Source organism: Myripristis murdjan, chromosome 9, assembly GCF_902150065.1.
Source record: "Myripristis murdjan chromosome 9, fMyrMur1.1, whole genome shotgun sequence".
NCBI classification, from domain to species: Eukaryota; Metazoa; Chordata; class Actinopteri; order Holocentriformes; family Holocentridae; genus Myripristis; species Myripristis murdjan.
Genome location: NC_043988.1, coordinates 2,250,438 through 2,270,571, shown reverse-complemented (window position 1 = coordinate 2,270,571; position 20,134 = coordinate 2,250,438). Strand labels below are relative to the sequence as shown.

At 39.8% G+C, this 20,134-nt stretch overlaps 1 protein-coding gene across 1 annotated transcript in view; it reads right to left on the bottom strand.

Annotated features, from left to right (window-relative positions):
* Positions 1-11,396: 11,396 nt before the first annotated feature.
* LOC115365057 (multiple epidermal growth factor-like domains protein 9) overlaps positions 11,397-20,134 on the bottom strand; it is a 38,472-nt gene continuing 29,734 nt past the window's right edge. The window contains exons 5-6 of the mRNA XM_030059787.1: positions 17,578-17,847; positions 11,397-13,588 (exon numbers count right to left, since the gene is read on the bottom strand). Coding sequence (XP_029915647.1) covers positions 13,065-13,588; positions 17,578-17,847 — 794 coding nt within the window. The 3' untranslated portion in view covers positions 11,397-13,064. The remainder of the gene's footprint in view (positions 13,589-17,577; positions 17,848-20,134) is intronic.

Here is a 20,134-nt window from a genome sequence, read left to right as displayed (position 1 = left end):
TAACAGGTATTTGTCCTGATAAAATGAAAATTGCTAAGGTGGTTCCCATAAATAAAAATGGTGACAAACACACCATATCAAACTACAGACCTGTGTCCTTGTTACCTCAGTTTTCTAAAATACTTTAAAAACTATTTATAAATAGACTTGATAACTTTATTGAGAAACATGAGTTATTGAGTGACCATCAGTATGGGTTAAGGACCAATTGATCGATGTCATTAGCAGTGATGGATTTTGTGGAAATATAGCAACAACAGTAGATAAGAAACAATATGGTGTAGGTGTATTTATTTATTTATACATAGTGTTTGACACAATTGATCATTCAATATTATTGCAGAAATTGGAACGTTATGGTATTAGAGGTGTCGCACAACGTTGGTTAGGCAGTTATTTAAATAATAGGTTTCAATATGTAAAAATTAAGAATACTGAATCTCATCTTAGAACCTGTGGTGTTCCACAAGGTTTGGTATTGGGACCATTTATACTTTATTTGAATGATATTTGTACAGTATCTAATATGTTGAAATTTGTTACATTTGCAGACGACACTAATTTATTTAGTTCATGGGAGGATATGGAAGAATTATTTAAAACAGTAGAAAGGGAATTGACAATGCTAAAAAAAAAAAAAAAAAAAGTGGTTACCAAAAGTTGCCATTAAATGAAAATAAAACAAAATTAATGGTGTTTGGCGGTGGCAGGATTAATAGTGAATTAAAACTGAATATAAATGGTGTTGAAATTGAGAGAGTATATGAAACAAAATATTTGGGAGTGATTATAGATTCTACACTCAGTTGGAAGCCACATATATAATATATCAAACAGAAATTATCTAAATCTGTTGCTGTTCTGTACAAAACAAAGGATATGCTGAACAAAAAAAATGGCTGCATATATTGTATTGTTCACTTGTAATGCCATATACACTACTCACAAAAAGTTAGGGATATTTGGCTTTCAGGTGAAATTTATGGAAAATGTAAAAAGTTCACGCTACAGTGATATTATATCATGAAAGTAGGGCATTTAAGTAGAAGCATGCACTGGTGATTTCCTCGTCTCAAACAATTTCTTGAAACAAAAGCCAACAACAGTGGTGGGTATACCACAACAAAAAATGTCAATGTCTCAATAACTTGTCATGTGCCCTTGAGCATCAATTACAGCTTGACAACGACGTCTCATGCTGTTCACAAGTCGACTTATTGTCTGCTGAGGCATGGCATCCCACTCTTCTTGAAGGGCGGCCCTCAGGACATTGAGGTTCTGGGGTACAGAGCTCCGAGCCTCTACACGGCGACTCAGCTGATCCCATAGGTTTTCTATGGGATTCAGGTCTGGAGAAAGTGTAGGCCACTCCATCTGAGGTACCCCAGTCTCCAGCAGCCGTTCCCTAATGATGCGACCTCAATGAGCTGGAGCATTGTTGTCCATGAAGATGAAATTAGGCCTGTGTTGTTCATGCAGGGGTACAATGACTGGATTAATAATTTTTATTGTGAAGCACTTTGAGCTGCAATTCTTGTATGAAAGGTGCTATACAAATAAAGTTTTATTATTATTATTATTATTATTATTAATGATGTTATTCAGGTAGTATGGGCTTGTCACTGTACCATTCACAAAGTGTAGGGCAGTTCTGTACTGACCAGACACACCTGCCCACACAGTAACACCACCACCACCAAAGGCTCATCTGGTGACAACAGTGGCTGATGCATAGGGCTCTCCTTGATGTCTCCAACATCGTTGGCGGCCATCATTTCTGCTCAACATGAATCGGCTTTCATCAGAGAACAGCACTGAGGCCCACTGGTCCCTCGTCCAGCGTAAATGCTCCCTGGCCCATGCAAGACGATGACACCTGTGCCTGGTGGTGTGGTCAGGTACCCTTGAAGGTCGTCTAGCACGCAGACCATGCTGATGTAAACGGTTTCGAATGGTCTGACGTGACACTTGAGTGCCTCTCACCTCCCTTAAACGTGCCTGGAGTTGAGTGGCATTCATCATCCGGTTCCGCAGGGCACTGTTCACAATGAAGCAGTCATCAGTGTGGGATGTGGCCAAAGGACGTCCACTTCTATGCCTTTCTGTGACTCTTCCAGTCTCTCTGTATCTCTGTTGCAACCTGCTGATGACACTCTGTGACACTCTAAGCTCAGTGGCCACTTCCATCTGAGAACATCCTGTTTGAAGCCTCGCAATGGCGAGGTGCTGCTGATCAATTGTTAGGTGTTGTCTTGGTCTCATGATGTCAAAATGTGAACAGCATGATGAAGAGGACTGTTTAAATACCAATTCTAATTGAACCAGGAAATGTATATGTCGATTCATGGATCAAACACCTGTTGTGAATTTTGCCGTTAAGTTCCTTGTTAGAGAACAGCAACTTGTGCAAAAGGTACTGAAACACTCAACAGTTGGACATGTGTATTCAAAAGTTTACAGAAGGTCACATTAACTTCACCTGTAAAGGTTATAATGCATTTTAGGTTCATCCTGAAATTTCACCCGAAAGCCGAATATCCCTAACTTTTTGTGAGTAGTGCATGTCTTACTGTGTTGAGGTTTGGGGAAATGTATATAAAACAAATGTAGACCCTATAATTAAACTCCAGAAAAAAAGCCATTAGAATAATAAATGAAGCCTATTACTGTGAGTCTACTAATCCATTAGTCATAGCATCGTGCACTTTTTTAGATATTGTTTAATCCGGAGAACATTGGAAATACTTTTTCAAGTTAGGAATAAAAGCCTTCCTGTTGGTCTTCAACAACTGTTTCAATTAAGAGAAGGACATTGTAATTTAAGAGGGTTATATATTTTTGAAACATGTAAAGTGAGAACTAATGTAAAATACAGATCTGTTTTAGGTTTGGGAGTTAAATTCTGGAATGGCCTCAGTGATGAGCTGATATTGTGCAGTTCTCTGTTGAGTTTTAAAAAAGCCTTAAAGTGTAAAATAATTAAGGATTATAAATTAGAGTAAATTTTCTTTCATATTTCTTTCTGTTATGATGGTACTCTGGGTTATCTTATGGATTGCACTGGACAGGCAAAAATAAGCCTTGGAGCTATAGCCTGTTCCCTTTTTCGGTCATTGATGTGGGAAATTTGTTGTGTGTAATGGATCAGTGAGAACAGGTACGATAGTATTTTGCTGTAAATTCACACAAAGCGTATTGTTCTTTATAATGACCGAAAATAAGCTATTCATTCATTCATTCATTCATTCATTCATTCATTCACCAATCACTTGGTCTCCTCTTGCTGTTTGCTCCTCAGCAGTACACCTGCTCAGTGCTGGTCCAGAAAATCAAAGGAGTGACACATTAAGTGTGTGACATTAAACACTGAATGGGGTGAAACTAACCCCAAAGATAATTGGAGGGTTAGGATAAGCAGGCAAGAAAGAGAATTCATGAATGAATTCATGAATGAATTCATGAATATTGTTGCAGCAGCAAAATACTATGATTCAGTGGGCAAAATGTCACAGAATTTCACAACTACAACACAACAGTAAGCAATAAAAAATTAAACTAAAACCAAACAAAAGACCATGAATGATCATGGGTTCATGTGGTCTGCTGACATCTTTGTAACTCATTCAGTTGACCATAAGTGGGAAGTGTGGGAAGACATGAATTACTAACATTTATAAAAAAAAAATCTCAAAACCAAAAAAACAGGAAACCAAAAAGATAAGAGCAATGCAAAAACATGACAACAGAAAACAGTCTGTTGCCAAGGCTGGAGGGAACTCCCGGAAAAAAAACAACAACCTGAAACTCCCTGGCACTTCCTCATCATCAAGGCACAGTGCATACAGTTTTCACTGATGTGTCATCAAGTGCCAAGATGTTGAGTCTGTGAAATGTTTTTGTCTTCACAGAATCGCTATTAGTTTCCACCATTGCTATGACGTGGACTGCTTCACTGCTCAGGAATTCCATGTGAAAATATTTCAGCACACTTAATAGTGACAATACATTCCATTCATTCAGCTAATGTAAGATAGAGCTGTTGGAAGCTCTTGCCCCTTTTATGGACAGAGCAGACAAATCACAATCAAAAAGGCAGCCACACAGACAATTTTAATGATAACCAGTTCACAGCATCTTTCAGCACCAAAAGGTCATTCATACAGATCCGGTGAGACTAAATAGTCTCAGCTGCAGAGCATGAATCAAAGTTGCAAAGAGGAACATTCCCGGCAAGAGGGTGGAAGTTCACACAAAACAAGAGCAGAAAACCACAAAACATTACCACAGCCCCAAGCCAGGGAGAAGTAAGTTAGATGAGTCTTTTTGCTCTTTCACCCAGATACATTTCTGTGGCACTAAAACAAGCCTTCAATCCACAGCTGGTAGTAAAAACCAATCTGAGGTGCTGTGGAAGTCTTTGGGTATCTGAGGGCAAGCAGCAACCAAGGAATATGAAATTATTTTATAAGACCAGGAGCACCCTATCATGCAACCACTATGACACACTGCAGGTTTTATGAGCAGCTGGGTGAAGCCCAGCTCTTTCCATGGCTCCACTCAGCAGATCTAAATATCAAGAAAGAATTGGAACATGTATCAGTTAACACTGTTAGTTCATGAGGAATTTAATCTTATAATGTACTAATTCCTACAATGATGTATTAGGGCCATTGTGGGGAAAAAACAATTATGGAGCCAGTGGAGGAGGGGGGTAATATTACGCCATCGCATGAATTAGTATGTCACAACGATGATGAATAGCTCAGGTAGGAAATATTATTGAAATATTATTATTATGCAGCACAAATACAAATTATTCGCATTTGGTTAAATGACAAATCTGAGGCAAGATGGAGGCCAATAGAAATGAATACAGGTGGAATCTCAATGAAAACATTGCCATTCTGTATAGGAAACGAATGAAGAATACAAGTAACTGATAACTCGCAAATTAAAATACTTTGGAGGTTTGGAATACAATGAAGAAAATCTGTGAAATGAGGCAGGACTTAATGGTATTGAGAGAGATCAAGGAAGAAGAAAAATTCACCCCTAACAAATACGACACAGCCTTTGACATATGGGCACAGAAAGGCCTGGTTATATTTGCACAATGTCTTAATGAAAATGGACTAGTCTCATTTGAATCACTGAGGCAACAATATGACTTACCTCACTCCCATTTCTTTAGATATTTGCAAATGAGGAGTTACATACAGAATAGTAAAATTGGTAATAAGACGAGCAAAGATCTTCACCCACTCGTACAATTTTTGGTAAAAAATTATGGTAACATTAGAATCCACATCAGATCTCAACAGGATATGGTATGTTAAAAAATAGAGATAAGCAACTAGAAATAACCTCAAAACTAAAATGGAAAGAAGAACTTAAGATAGACATATCGGGGGATAATTGGAAAGAAATTAATCGAAATGTACATACATCTACAGTATCCCCTTATTGGAGAGAGTACGCATGGAAAGTGCAATCCCGTTATTTTATTACACAAGTGCCAACTTTAGTCATGTATTCTGGTTTTGCCCAACCCTACAAGTATTTTGGAATAACATACAGAGGGAAATTAACAACATTCTACATTATAAAATAGTTTTGAATGCAGATTTTGTGCTGTTGGGTAAGTCCATGGACACAAGTAAAAACGTGAATGATAAATATCTGTTAGGGATTCTGCGGCTAACAGCACTGAAACAAATAACAAGGAATTGGCTTCAAAAAACATGTCCTGCGATAAACAAATGGAAAGGAATGGTACAACAAATACATCAGATGGAATACCTAACATATAAAATGAGGGGAAATTTGAAACTATTTGAAAAAAGATGGTCTAAATGGTCAAATTATTACTACAAAGGTGAAAATACATGGAACTGCTAACAGCTATGGGGTCTTAGGGGGCACTAAGGGCACCTTTACATGTTAATTGTTAATCTTTTTTTATTTATTAAGTAACAGAATTTTTTTTTCTTTCCCCTTCCCTTGTGGGTTATTGTCTGCTGTTTGTTTTGTATCACTTTGTACCAAGATATATAAGATGGTTTTACCGGAATCTGCTGGTTCTCTACTCATTTACTTATTTGTCTGTTTATTCATTGTTACTTTATTGTATCTTACCCCTTCCTTTTTTTCTCCCCCTCCCATTTTTTTCTTTTCTTATTTCTTATTTTTTATTATTATTTAAAAAAAATTTTCTCTTGTCTTACCCCAGTAATTTTTGTTTTGTTTTGTTTTGTTTTGTTTGTTTGCCTTTTTTTCTTTTTTCTTTCGCCTTCTGTTTTTGTTGTCTGTCTGTATACTCGAGTAGGGTCACATACTTCCCATGCATTTTCTGAGCGAAGTTCTAGTGAACCAGAAGATCTTTGTCGAGTTGTAATGAAATACATTGTGAAGATGGATGTCTGTTTAAATTTGATATTATTTATCTCTATTAGACCTACTCATTAATCACTTTCTGTATTGTAATAGCCACAGGATGTTTCACTCACTCACATATAAAATATATATATATATATACAGTACAGGCCAAAAGTTTGGACACACCTTCTCATTCAATGCGTTTTCTTTATTTTCATGACTATTTACATTGTAGATTCTTACTGAAGGAATCAAAACTATGAATGAACACATGTGGAGTTATGTACTTAACAAAAAAAGGTGAAATAACTGAAAACATGTTTTATATTCTAGTTTCTTCAAAATAGCCACCCTTTGCTCTGATTACTGCTTTGCACACTCTTGGCATTCTCTCCATGAGCTTCAAGAGGTAGTCACCTGAAATGGTTTTCCAACAGTCTTGAAGGAGTTCCCAGAGGTGTTTAGCACTTGTTGGCCCCTTTGCCTTCTCTGGGGTGAGCTGGACTCTGCGGTCCAGCTCACCCCAAACCATCTCGATTAGGTTCAGGTCCGGTGACTGTGGAGGCCAGGTCATCTGCCGCAGCACTCCATCACTCTTCTTCTTGGTCAAATAGCCCTTACACAGCCTGGAGGTGTGTTTGGGCTCATTGTCCTGTTGAAAAATAAATGATTGTCCAACTAAATGCAAACCGGATGGGATGGCATGTCGCTGCAGGATGCTGTGGTAGCCATGCTGGTTCAGTGTGCCTTCAATTTTGAATAAATCCCCAACAGTGTCACCAGCAAAACACCCCCACACCATCACACCTCCTCCTCCATGCTTCACAGTGGGAACCAGGCATGTGGAATCCATCCGTTCACCTTTTCTGCGTCTCACAAAGACACGGCGGTTGGAACCAAAGATCTCAAATTTGGACTCATCAGACCAAAGCACAGATTTCCACTGGTCTAATGTCCATTCCTTGTGTTTCTTGGCCCAAACAAATCTCTTCTGCTTGTTGCCTCTCCTTAGCAGTGGTTTCCTAGCAGCTATTTGACCATGAAGGCCTGATTCGCGCAGTCTCCTCTTAACAGATGTTCTAGAGATGGGTCTGCTGCTAGAACGCTGTGTGGCATTTATCTGCTCTCTGATCTGAGCTGCTGTTAACTTGCGATTTCTGAGGCTGGTGACTCAGATGAACTTGTCCTCAGAAGCAGAGGTGACTCTTGGTCTTCCTTTCCTGGGTCGGTCTTCATGTGTGCCAGTTTCGTTGTAGCGCTTGATGGTTTTTGCGACTCCACTTGGGGACACATTTAAAGTTTTTGCAATTTTCCGGACTGACTGACCTTCATTTCTAGTAATGATGGCCACTGGTTTTTCTTTAGTTAGCTGATTGGTTCTTGCCATAATATGAATTTTAACAGTTGTCCAATAGGGCTGTCGGCTGTGTAGTAACCTGACTTCTGCACAACACAACTGATGGTCCCAACCCCAATGATAAAGCAAGAAATTCCACTAATTAACCCTGATAAGGCACACCTGTGAAGTGAAAACCATTTCAGGTGACTACCTCTTGAAGCTCATGGAGAGAATGCCAAGAGTGTGCAAAGCAGTAATCAGAGCAAAGGGTGGCTATTTTGAAGAAACTAGAATATAAAACATGTTTTCAGTTATTTCACCTTTTTTTGTTAAGTACATAACTCCACATGTGTTCATTCATAGTTTTGATGCCTTTAGTGAGAATCTACAATGTAAATAGTCATGAAAATAAAGAAAACGCATTGAATGAGAAGGTGTGTCCAAACTTTTGGCCTGTACTGTAAATATATATATATATATATATATATATATATATATATATATATGTCATCACTGTTTGACAAGAGAACTATGTAAAAAAAAAAGATGAAAAGCAAATGATGGCCACAAATAAAGTATAAAAAAAAAGAATAGCTCAGGTAGGAACATCAGTAGCTCTTGATCATTCAGTTATTATTATCTTCCATAACTCAGCATGATTCATACCAGTTAAAGTCACAGAGCTTGAACTGAGTCATGGAACTGTTTGCTGTGGTGGTTATACTTCAGAATTAAGTGGTGATTGTGGTTAGTTGCTGCAGAGACAATGAACGAATAGGGCAGCACAGTGTGTCACACTGTTTACAACAAACAAAATGTCATGCTGTTGCTGCTTGCTGGAGGCCATAAAATAAACATGATTGTACTAACTGGAATGTGGCCGTTAATGCAACGCAATAGGCCAAATTTTCTGCCATGGCAACAATGCACATAAAAATGGCCACAGCACCAACCGCCGCCACACCAACCATCCTGCTTGCAACATTTTTTGCCCTCAGTTTGCAATTGCATGACCTTACCGCCTATCTCTAATCTTAGCCATAACCACCTTATGATGAACCCTAACCTTAGCCAGCCCTAACCCTAACCTTAAGCCTTTTAGAGTAGACCTAGCCTAATTCAGACCCTTAATAATACTTAAACTAGACCGAGACCAATTTAAACCCGAACCATTCCAGAATAATCAGAATCACAATCAGAATCAGAAATACTTTACTGATCCCCAAGGGGAAATAATTGGAATAAGATTATAATAACACATTCTGAACTTAACCTGACCCTAACCTCAACCTGGCGTGGTGAGTATGAGGGAGAGCAGGTTCTTCTTAGTCATTTCCCTAATAATAAATTACTGACAGCCATCAGGGGCTGCAGGGGAGGGGTGGCAGGGCAGTTCACACAGAACCCTCGCCACAGGCCTGTTTTTCCTAACAACCCCATAGCAACAACCGACAACACATGTAGCTGATCTGACAGGACAAAGGGTCCCAATTTGTTGCAACAGGTAAAGACTAAGGGGACGAGGTGACTCCATAAGGCTGAACCAAGTCTGACAGCTCCTGCCACCCAGTCCTGGGCATCAAAGGCCACCACAGGGTTTCACATTAGCTCAGAACCATTAATGTGTTGAAGCGTGTTGTTCTTCAGGGTTGTGGCAGATAAGTTGAAGAGATGGACCAGTGCCTTCTCTCTTTAGAAAAAAAGCATCCTGCTATATTGATTTATGGTGGAAGTTCACCCACAGGAGGAGCCAAACACCACAAACAAAATGAGCCATGGCTGGTAATATTATGAATCTGCAATGCTATGGAAGTCTTTGGGTGTTTGAGTGCTTTGTGTTGTCTTGCAACTACCAAAGAATATGTATGCATTTTCCAAGACACTGCTCCCTCTCTAACCTGTTACACACTGCTGGTTTCATGTACAGCTGGTTGATGCCAAACTCCTTCCATGGCTCCAGTCAACAGATGCAAATATCAATGAAAGAAATGAAGGCTTTCCTTCTAAAAGCTCTGTTATCGGAGAAATTCCACCTCCAAGAATATGTGGTTCCACCCCCAGAGAGTGACATTGAGCATTAAAACTGGGCTAAACAGAGTCAAATGAAAAGTGAAAATGAGCAGAAGATGCATGTTTCTGTGAACTTAGAGGAATAAAATTCAGCCATTCAGGAAAACTTTATTCCTCTGATTATGCAAACCATGCACAGAGCCTCAGTGCTAGTGGAAATCCACTGAAACTGATATCATTTTACAACCATGGATTCCACATCAGCTCATAATCCTGTGTGTGTGTATCTATCTATCTATAAATAAATAAATATATATCTATAAATAGGTATGTATGTATGTATACACACACCCTCTTACTTTTTTAATTTTCTGCTTATTTGTTTTTGTTATTTCTATTTATTTTATTTCATTTTTTCCTCTCTCTTCTTAAACATTTTATTTTTTTTTTTATTGGTGAGCTTAAAAAAAGTTTTAAAAGAAATGGAAGAAAAAGAAAGGGAAGAAGAGGAAAAAAAATAAAGCAAAGAAAAAGGGGAATGGAATAAACAAATAATAAGGACGTAATGATGATAATAATGCTAATAATAATAATAATAATAATCACTCTCTCCACTCTCCCCACAAGAATAGGCCCCCTCCCATTGGGTGAGGGCTGCTCCAGCTGGGGGACTGAGGTGCGGGGCCAGCCTCCTCCCCATGGTCGGGGGGTGGCTGAAGAAGTATAACCCCCACAGAGGATAGCCCTCCACGAGTATGAGCAAAAGACCAGAAAGGTCTGGGGGAAAAAAAGAGAGAGGAAGAAAAAAGAAGGGAGAGAAAGGAATGGAAAAAAAGTGTATAAAACGAGTAAAAAAAAAAAAAAAGTACAAGCACCAGAAAATATGCAAAAAAAAGTACCAGAAATTTAAATAAATCTATTTTTAAATAAACTAAATAAGTACACTGCAAAAACGCAAAATCTTACCAAGATTATTTGTCTTATTTCAAGTCAAAAATGTCTTATATCTAGTCAAAATATCTCATTACACTTAAAATAAGACATGATCACCTCAGAAGTAAATTGTTTTTAGACAATTTTCACTTGTTTCAAGTGAAAATTCACTTGAAACAAGTGAAAATTTGTTTGTTTCATTGGCAAAATTTGCCAGTGGAAAAAGTGAAAATTCACTTGAAATAAGTGAAAATTAGCTAGAAACAAGAAACAAATTTTGCCAATGAAACAAGCAAATTTTCACTTGAAACAAGAGACAACTGTCTAAAAACAAGTTACTTCTGAGGTGATCATGTCTTATTTTAAGTGTAATGAGATATTTTGACTAGTAATAAGACATTTTTGACTTGAAATAAGACAAATAATCTTGGTAAGATTTTGAGTTTTTGCAGTGTAAAATGATATTTAAAATCAGATCAGGGATGCTAACTCTATGCCTTTCACAAACATTTAGGTAACAGTGAAATTAAAGTATTCCACATTTTGCTGAGGGCCCCCAGGAGGACGCTCAACGACACCTGGCAGTCCCTGGACCCCACTTTGAAAATCACTGCCGTAGCCTGACAATAGCCAAACATGAATTCTTCAGTTTCAGCCACTAGCAGCGTCCAAGCAAGAGGGAGTCACTGATATAAATGTGTGGTGATAAGAAAAATAACGACAAATTGCGTAAGAGGTCTTAACAGTTCAACCCAATTTTATTTGACAGTTGAGCTCAGAGTTTGTAATATTATTTACACCATTTTATTCTCTTGTCTTGAGCGCAACAGTTCAGTGGTGCATTTGTCCTGCAGCTGATTATATGGAAAAAAAAGTTCACTGAGAGAGAGAGAGAGAGAGAGAGAGAGAGAGAGAGAGAGAGAGAGAGAGAGAGAGAAGTGAGTGAGTGAGAGTGAGAGAGAGAGAGAGAGAGACAGAGAGAGAGAGAGAGAGAGAGAGAGAAATGTTAAGGGCTGACTGCAATGTTAGACCCTCAGGAGTGAAAGGTTGGGAGTTCTGTTGAGTGACAGTGTACACACAGTATTCTACCTGTACAATAATAATGCTACTATTCACATTCATCTGTACAAGATATTTACAATGATCACATTGGGGAAAGAGCCAGTACCTGAGGAGTTAGTTTCATAATGAACTCATTTATCATGGTAAAAAGAAATGGAGCCAACCAATGTCCAATAGTCTAAGCAACATTAAAAAAAGAAAAGGAAACTAGACTGAACCAATGTCCAGGCTTAGGAATGAAGCGCATCAGTTTTACACAAACTCACCTTTAGCCTGGTGCAATGAGCTTGCGAGTGACGATACTGACCGACAGACTAATTTCACCATGTACAGGCTGGTTTCATTCTACCTGCATTAATCATGCCAGGCTGAGTCATGAAAACCAACCAATACATAGATATGGGACTACGTTTTTTGACAGTATTTTTCAATGACATCTGCTGAGGTAGGCAGCAAAGAGCAGATTAGACTGAATTACAAGTATAGTGTGGCAATCTGCGTAAGCGTATGCGTCACTGCCCTGCAGCTGTGCCAAGTGGTAAGAGTTGAGCTGGATTTGTCATGTCTTTAAAAGAAACACTCCTCTTTAATACTCTAGGTGACCTGGCGACTTTTTCATAAAGGATAGAAAGCTATAAACAAAAGACGAGGTCATTAATTGCTTGTGTCAGCAGCTTTCATCTTCCCCCTTAGTACTCTCACAAAAACAAAAACCATAAAAAAAAAACCTATACATGAAAACATACCAGCCGATTCAAATACCATTCAATAGCACGTTAAGATAAAACACCATGAAAAACACGTCATACATGTGCAGCATTTCTCCCGAGGAATCAACCAATAAATAAGAACGGAATAAAAATTAATTAAATAACAATCATTGTCTCCATTAAAGATCACCGGTCCAGCGATCGAGTTATAACTTAAACAGTCTGTTAGTCCGTTTTAAAAATTGTTTGAAATGCTAGGCTCCTGCTAAATCTGTGAACTGTGTGAGGATCGATCTACTGCGTCTTGAGTACCTGCCAATTACCTTACAAATCTGCAACAGTGCCCTCTATAGGCACAACTGAAACAAAACATCATATTCTCTTTGGACCCTTGTCACTGATCTTCCCCACCAATCATATTGGAAAGGGGGAAACACATCAAGAGGGATACTTTGCCTCTGTTTCCCCCCTGTCTTTGATCACATCTGCTTGGTGTCACTGTCCTGTTGCCTGTTGAGTGCTGGGTAGAGAAAGCAGAGTTCTACATGAAAGGAGCTTTGGGATTTCGGTACTATCCAGCAGCTTTGTGTTGTCTGTATTGAGGCGTCCGGTCCACATGTGGACAAGACAGACCGCTAAGCCTTGTAGCAGTTGCCCTGTGTGGTGAGGGCCAGCTGGCCGTTAGGCGCCACCTCATTGGCCTCGTCCTCCAGCAGGCCGGACACGTCGGCGTTGGGGATGCTGTCGTGGTAGCTGCTGAAGCTGATGTTGTCCTCTTTCAGCTCGATGGTCCAGAAGGGGGCGTTGAGCTTGCGGTTCTGGTACTCCCTGTAGGTGTACACCCCTCCGACAAAGCCCAGCAGCAGCAGCACCACCAGGATGATGACGGCCAGGATGATGATGTTGAACTGGGTCCAGGACACTTCAGTCAGTGCTGCTGTGGTGTTGTCCGTTGGGCTGCTCAGGCTAGTCAGCAGGGTCTGGGTGGTGCCGGCCCTGGGCGCCGCACTTGTGTTGCTGCTGGTTGTTGAGGCCAGGCCACCGTCGGCCGTGCTGGAGGTGGGGCTTGAGCTGGTGGGGTGGCTAGAGGGGGCAGAGGTGCTGGATCTGGGGGCCTCTGTTGTGGTTTCAACGGCTGGTGTGGCAATGAGCCGGGGTGCTGTCAAAGCAAAGCATTCAAAAATCAGTGGGCATTCAAATTACTTCATTGCAGTGGTTCTCAGCTAGGAGCTCTCAGTCCACAAGTTGACCACAGGTTGATTTGTGTGGGCCATGAGTATATCTCATCTACAGACATTTGTGTGTATGTGTATATTTCTATATCTATCTGTCTATCTATCTATCTATCTATCTGTCTATATATACACATATATATTCTCAGAGGAAAGCATTGTGGATTACTGCTCTTTTCAAGTTGCAAAATCAAAGTGGCTGGCTGTTAGTTGGCCTGTGTGTGCACCGGGACCTCATGGACCCTGACCCTCCACCTGCTGAGAAGCACAGCTTTACTGCACGGCATTATCCTGAGGTGTCTTGCCTCTGGACAACACAACACTTTCGCACTGACTCATCATCACAGTCTAGGAGCCCTGTTCTTTTCGCTGACTTCAAATCAAAGTAACTGGCTCCCTCTTGTGGCAAAAAGACGCTGGTCCTTGTTACTGCAGACAAGCCCTGCATGGTCTGCTTTTTGGTCGAAGTTGTTAAGTTATTAGGGTCCGGGCAGCCTAAGCTGCCAGGACACTATTGTATTCCCAGGATTTCTTTCTTTCTTTCTTTCTTTCTTTCTTTCTTTCTTTCTTTCGAGGAAATCATACTTCCCATGGATGAAAACTCAGCAAACTTTGCACAAAGGTCCAGTCCCATGCCAGATTACATCAGCTGCAAACTCAAGCCAATAGTCCTGATGGTGGCGCTATAGCAAGCCTCTAATGTTCTAAACTTTGAAAATTCATAACAAATCAACCGTGCATGCTACAGCTTTGCAACTTTCATCAAACTGTAGCCCCAATACTGAAGAAACTTTTGTTCATTTAAACTTATTAAAAATTATGAAGTTCATCACTCTGTTTTTTTCAAAAATATAAAACTTCTTAAACCTATCTCCTCCCACATCTTTGCTCAATTGACACCAAACCTTCTACAGAGCATCTTCAGACTGTCCTATACAAATGTTGTTTCTCAGATTTTTGATTTATCAAAAATTGAGCCTCCAGTGCATCAAAATGTACTGTAAACGGTACTGTAAACATATACATGCAAATTCTTGCTAAATAAATCTTCAATGTTCATGAAAAGAAATGACAAAATTCTAGAGTAATGGTAGATGATGTGTGGCAAATTTCAGAATTTTATCTCAAAAACTGAATTTTTGACATCATTTTGAATTTTGCTCTCATGTGAACAATTGGGAGTCAATGTAAAAATGGCATTTTTAAACATCAGTTTTTCACTTATGTAGCTAATCAGTCATTGTTACAAACAAATTACCAACATCTCCATGCTGTCTAGATGCAATATGTGTATTTTCAGATTTTTGTCTTCATAACTGAATTTTTTTTTTTTTTACAGTGGTTTCAAATCTGCCTTTCCATGCATGGAGGCCTGCTGTCCTGCACGTCAGTGATTGGCTTAGTCCGTTTGTGAAGCTAAAAATGAAATTTTAGCTCAGTGAGATAGAGGCCAGGCCTCGGCGTTGAAGATTGTGAGTTCAAGCCTCAGCTTGTGCAACGTTCCCGTGTGCGAAAACTCACCAAACTTTGCACAAAGGTCCAGTCCCATGCCAGATCATCATTGTCAGATTTTTGTCTTGATTGTCTTTTTTTTTTTTTTTTTTTTTTTTTTTTTACAGTGGTTTGAAATCTGCCTTTCCATGCATAGGCAGCTGCTATCATGTGACTGGCTTAGTCAATTTGTGAAGCCTCACATGAAGTGACACTTGCCAATTAGCTCAGTGAGATAGAGCGTTGTCCTTTATGCCAGAAACTGTGAGTTCAAGCCTCAACTGATGCAAAATGCACATAAGAATGCCACTTTTCTTTTCATCTTCCTATTCTCTACTTGTTGCTCAGAACTGCCTAAAATTGCCTGGCCCCGACCATTGCTGCGCAGCAGCTTTAATGTTTATTGTACTTTAGTCTGCTGTGTTCATTTTGTCCCTATTGTTCCTCCATAGTCTTGTCAGCTTGTTCGTCCTCACACCTGCCCTGCATTGTCTCATTAGCCCCACCCCCATGTTGCATGTCTTTGTTGTGTTTCGGCCAATCATCTGTCCCCTCCAGGCCTGTGTCCTGCCCCTTTCTTACCAGGTGTGTCAATCAGTTCAGTTTGTATTTAAGTTCATATTCTTCTGCTTGTTGCTTAGAATTGCGTAAAAATGCCAGGACCCATCCCATCGCTGCGCAGCAGCTATAATTTTTTTTTTTTTCAGATTTGTTTTTTGTAACTTTTGTCTGAGAATTTGTTAGACAGACACAGGGCAGAAAGAAACTCAGGCTGGAATTGAATCTGGCTTGCTACAAGAATTCAATTCAATTTTATTTGTACGTCAAATCATAACAGAAGTTATCTCAAGGTGCTTTACAGAAACCCAGCAGATATTGGCCAAATCCATGGACCAAAATCTCCCCAAAGAGCAAACACAGGGTGACAGCTGCGAGAAAAAAAAAGCGTTTAACAGGGCCAAAAGCCCTTTTAACAGGGCTAAGAATGTAGCCGTATATATAATAGGTAATAAAAACATCTATATATGAGCTGAACAAGTAATTGCAATATTGAAATCACTATAATGCCAAGTAAAATATCCAAATTGCAAGAGCTGCAGTTTTTTGGTAAAGATAAAATGTGCTAAATCACAGTAGTACATAAAGCTGTGATTGTATTTTCCAGATGTAAGACATGTTTTTTTTTTGGTACATACCCCAGCATAAATCACACCATCTCTTATATTAATAGATTTTATTGTGAAAACTATAGGTATAATGGAAAAAATAATCACATCACAATTGCAATATCTGTCAAATTAATTGCAAGAAGATTTGTTTTCCCATGTTGTTCAGCCCAAGCATATATAGTGTATAATATTATGAATGAATTGAATGAACTGCTGGGGCTGTAAATACAGGCCTGAGTAATGTAGTACCCCAATGTACAGAGTACTGAACTGACATACTACACCTAAATGGGAACAGGATACTTTTTGTGATGAGATATCATACATACCACTGAACCGCCTGCGTTTGTTTGATAAGTGGTTGGGTTTTCAGCACCACGGAGAGCAGCACAGAGCCTCCCACACAGTTTCTCCCATAATCCTATACACCCCTATTCCCCTATACTATTTTTCATATAAGCATGCAGGCCTCATAGCATTAATGTGCCATTTTCTTTTTTCATTCTTTTTGGTTTTTTTTTTTTTTCATCAAACCAGCGAGAGGGCATGAGGGTTTTGCACAAAGCAGGATTGGAAAGTTAACTACATCCTAGTGAGTGTGTTTTGAATCTGTAAACTATAGACACTGCTGGTGTGTGATTACCTTTAACAGCATAAATTCAAACATTAAACATTTATGTGTGTCTGGTTGATTTAGGGAATATTTCTGTTGGAGTTATGCAGCTTTTTGTGATAGGCCACACCCACCGCAACACTCCCTTTTGGTCAATCAGCATGAAAACTTAATCTGCTCTTTCTTGGCCCATGACCAAGCTTTCCATAAAGTTTTGTGCAAATCCATTCATAACTTTTTTTGAGATAACCTGCTAACAAACAAACAGACAGAATGGGGCCAAATATAGTGTATACATACACACCATGTACACACACTGTACAACCTAAGAGTATATCAAGAGTGTTGTTTGAGAGAGTAGGACGGTGTTATAGGCCGTTGTAGGGAAAAGTTTTTTTCTTGCAAATTTGTGATTTCCTTCTTAAATTTACCACTGTAATCACAGACAATATCCAAGTTTTTTCTCATACATTTATGACTTTAATCTCAGAAATCTCAGAAAAGAGTTTTTTTTCCTGAGAATATTACCCCCCCTCCTTCTGCTGCTCCAGATTTTTTCCCCCTAGTACGCCATCATAAAAAAATAGATATCCACCATTTAAAAAACAACAGTCAGTTCCTGTCGTTGTGGACCCAGTCTTACCTGGACGGGTGCAGTTGTGTGCTTGGGCGTCCCCGGTGAAGCCAGGAGCACAGAGCTGGCACTGCGGCCCCGTGGTGTTGTTGATGCAGCGCAGGCAGTGGCCGGTGTCAGCGTGGCACAGCTGTTCGGGCCCCTGAGGGTCTGCGTTTCCATTGCAGTCACACGGAACACAAAGCCCGGACGCTTTGAAAAAACCAGCGGCACACTGGTCACACTCTGGACCTCTGTGGTGGGGAAGGCACTGGTCACACACTGGGGAGCCACCAGGATCTAACACACACACACAGACACACACAGTGAGATTTGTGACCTACCAAAGTTCTAGGGATTAAAAATTGAAGCACTTACAGGAATCACACTTAAATGAAAATCTGCTTATTAATTGGTTATGTTCACATCAATAAGTGATGTGTGTTATTTAAACCTTTATTCATACTCTTCTCCATATACACAGCTTTATACTGTAGTAGCTCTTGAGCCACTAGGTGGCTCAGGATGACAGTAATCAGATTTGGGAGCGGGCCATGTTGTAAGCTTTGTACACAAGGCTGTGCACAACAGCAGAAGCACAGGGAGTCAGACCTTACTCCTGTAACGCAGGAGATCAGTACAACATACATGTGCTCCTGGGCTGTATACCCCCACAGCCCCCGCAAGGTGGGAGGGGCCCCACCATCCAAATAGGCCCTGCCCCTGTTTGGGACCTGCCCCTGCCTGTCAACAACTACAAAAGATAAGAATAAAAAAAAAAATTATAATTGTAAAATTATAACTGTGAAATACAAATTTTGTGTGTGTAAAAATTTCAGTCGTTACTCCACCAAAAAATACATTTTAAAACTTTTAGAAACTGCTAGGCGAGTGGCTGGCCACCAGCAGCTGGCTGTGTGCTTCATGGTACATGGTGTTAAAATTCAGCCGCTCTGTGCTGCTGGAAAGAGGCCCACTCAGAGTTAGCGGCGAATGGCCTCACGTGTTTGCATTACAGTGGTGATCTGGTCTTATACAGCACAAAAGGTAGCATGCTTAATCTACACTGACATGACATTTTTGTCAAAAAAAAAAAGTGTGGATAGGAACAGATGTATGGGCAAACTTTTACTTTGATAAGAGGTACAGTATAAATACAAAAGTTAGATTGATAATACCAGAAGCTAGAATAAAAAAATGTAGATCAATCTGTTTATAAAGTTCACCAGCAAACTGAGGGAATTTACAGAGAAAATCATGTGAAATGACTCAGTAGAATTTGATTAAAGCTTTTGTTAAGAAAAAGTAAAAATAATAATAATAATAAAAAAAATAAAACTTAAAAAATTTAAATGACTTAAATGTGGCTGAAACTAAAATGCATTTTAGACAAAAGATTAAGTCCAAATTGGCTGTCAAAAGGAACACTGATCAGTAGGGCATAACATCTACCAGAACCTACCAGACCTTGATTTTCACTAGGAATAAACTCAATGACTAATCCCTTGTCAGGGAATCATCCAGATATCCTGTGTAGGGTCAGCTTTCTGCAGCAGCCTCCGGTCCACAGTAACATGATAACCCAACAGCTCCTGTCACACTCAACAGGATCTAACTGTAGGCACCATGGGGCCCCGTGGACCCTTTTCACTCACCAGTATTTAATGTGTGATTGATAAGAATTATGCACACTTGTACATCAAAAGACAGAGCTCTTACAGTAGTTGCAATACCGACCTTAGTTATAACCTGTGGTGTAGAGTGAGAAGCTAGAAATCCATACCAGTGATTTTGAGTGTTTCTCCACATTTTACTTGCTACAAGGTACTAAAGATTTCACAGCATAATCAAACTTCCAAATTTTAATATTTGGCTGTAATAGCCACCTTATACTGTTCTGCTTCTGCGGCTAACAAAGTCATCACTATTCATACACAACAGAACTAATTGGCTGTGGAAAGCAAATTTTCCCACAAGTTTCCCACAGGACTGTTTTCTGGCAGAGGCACTGCTTCACAAAATCACTTGTGTGGATGATAGTTCTTGAGCTTTTGATGCGGATAATCCACACAGACATCTATCTCGGACAGATAACCAGCTTCATCTTCAGCCCTGTGTGCTGACTGGCTAACACTTTGCATTGACACACCCCAGCCTTCACCAGACATGAGCACTGTTGAATGGTTTAGACACAGCTGCCTGCCATTGAATGGCCTAGATGTACTGCAGGTCTCAATCTAGTGTAGTCACATGACAAGCACTGTACTCTAACACTATGCAGGCTGTTGCTGATTAGCTTGATTTAACCTCTGCTGGGGGTTCAAAGGCAGCCGTGCTGCCGGGTTATATAACCAGAAGGGAACATGAGCCACTGTGCACCAGGCCAAACAACCTGACCTGGTTGTTTACCAGTCATCCTCAACTACACCACGACACATATACACACGGCTATACCGCCGGCCTGCTTAACATTGTCTGGTGCACACACATACCGAGAAAGACAAAATAATGAATATTTTATTAACTTCAGGACAACTGAATGAGCTGCGCCAAACTGCACCATTGAGAAAAGCTTCCATCATACATG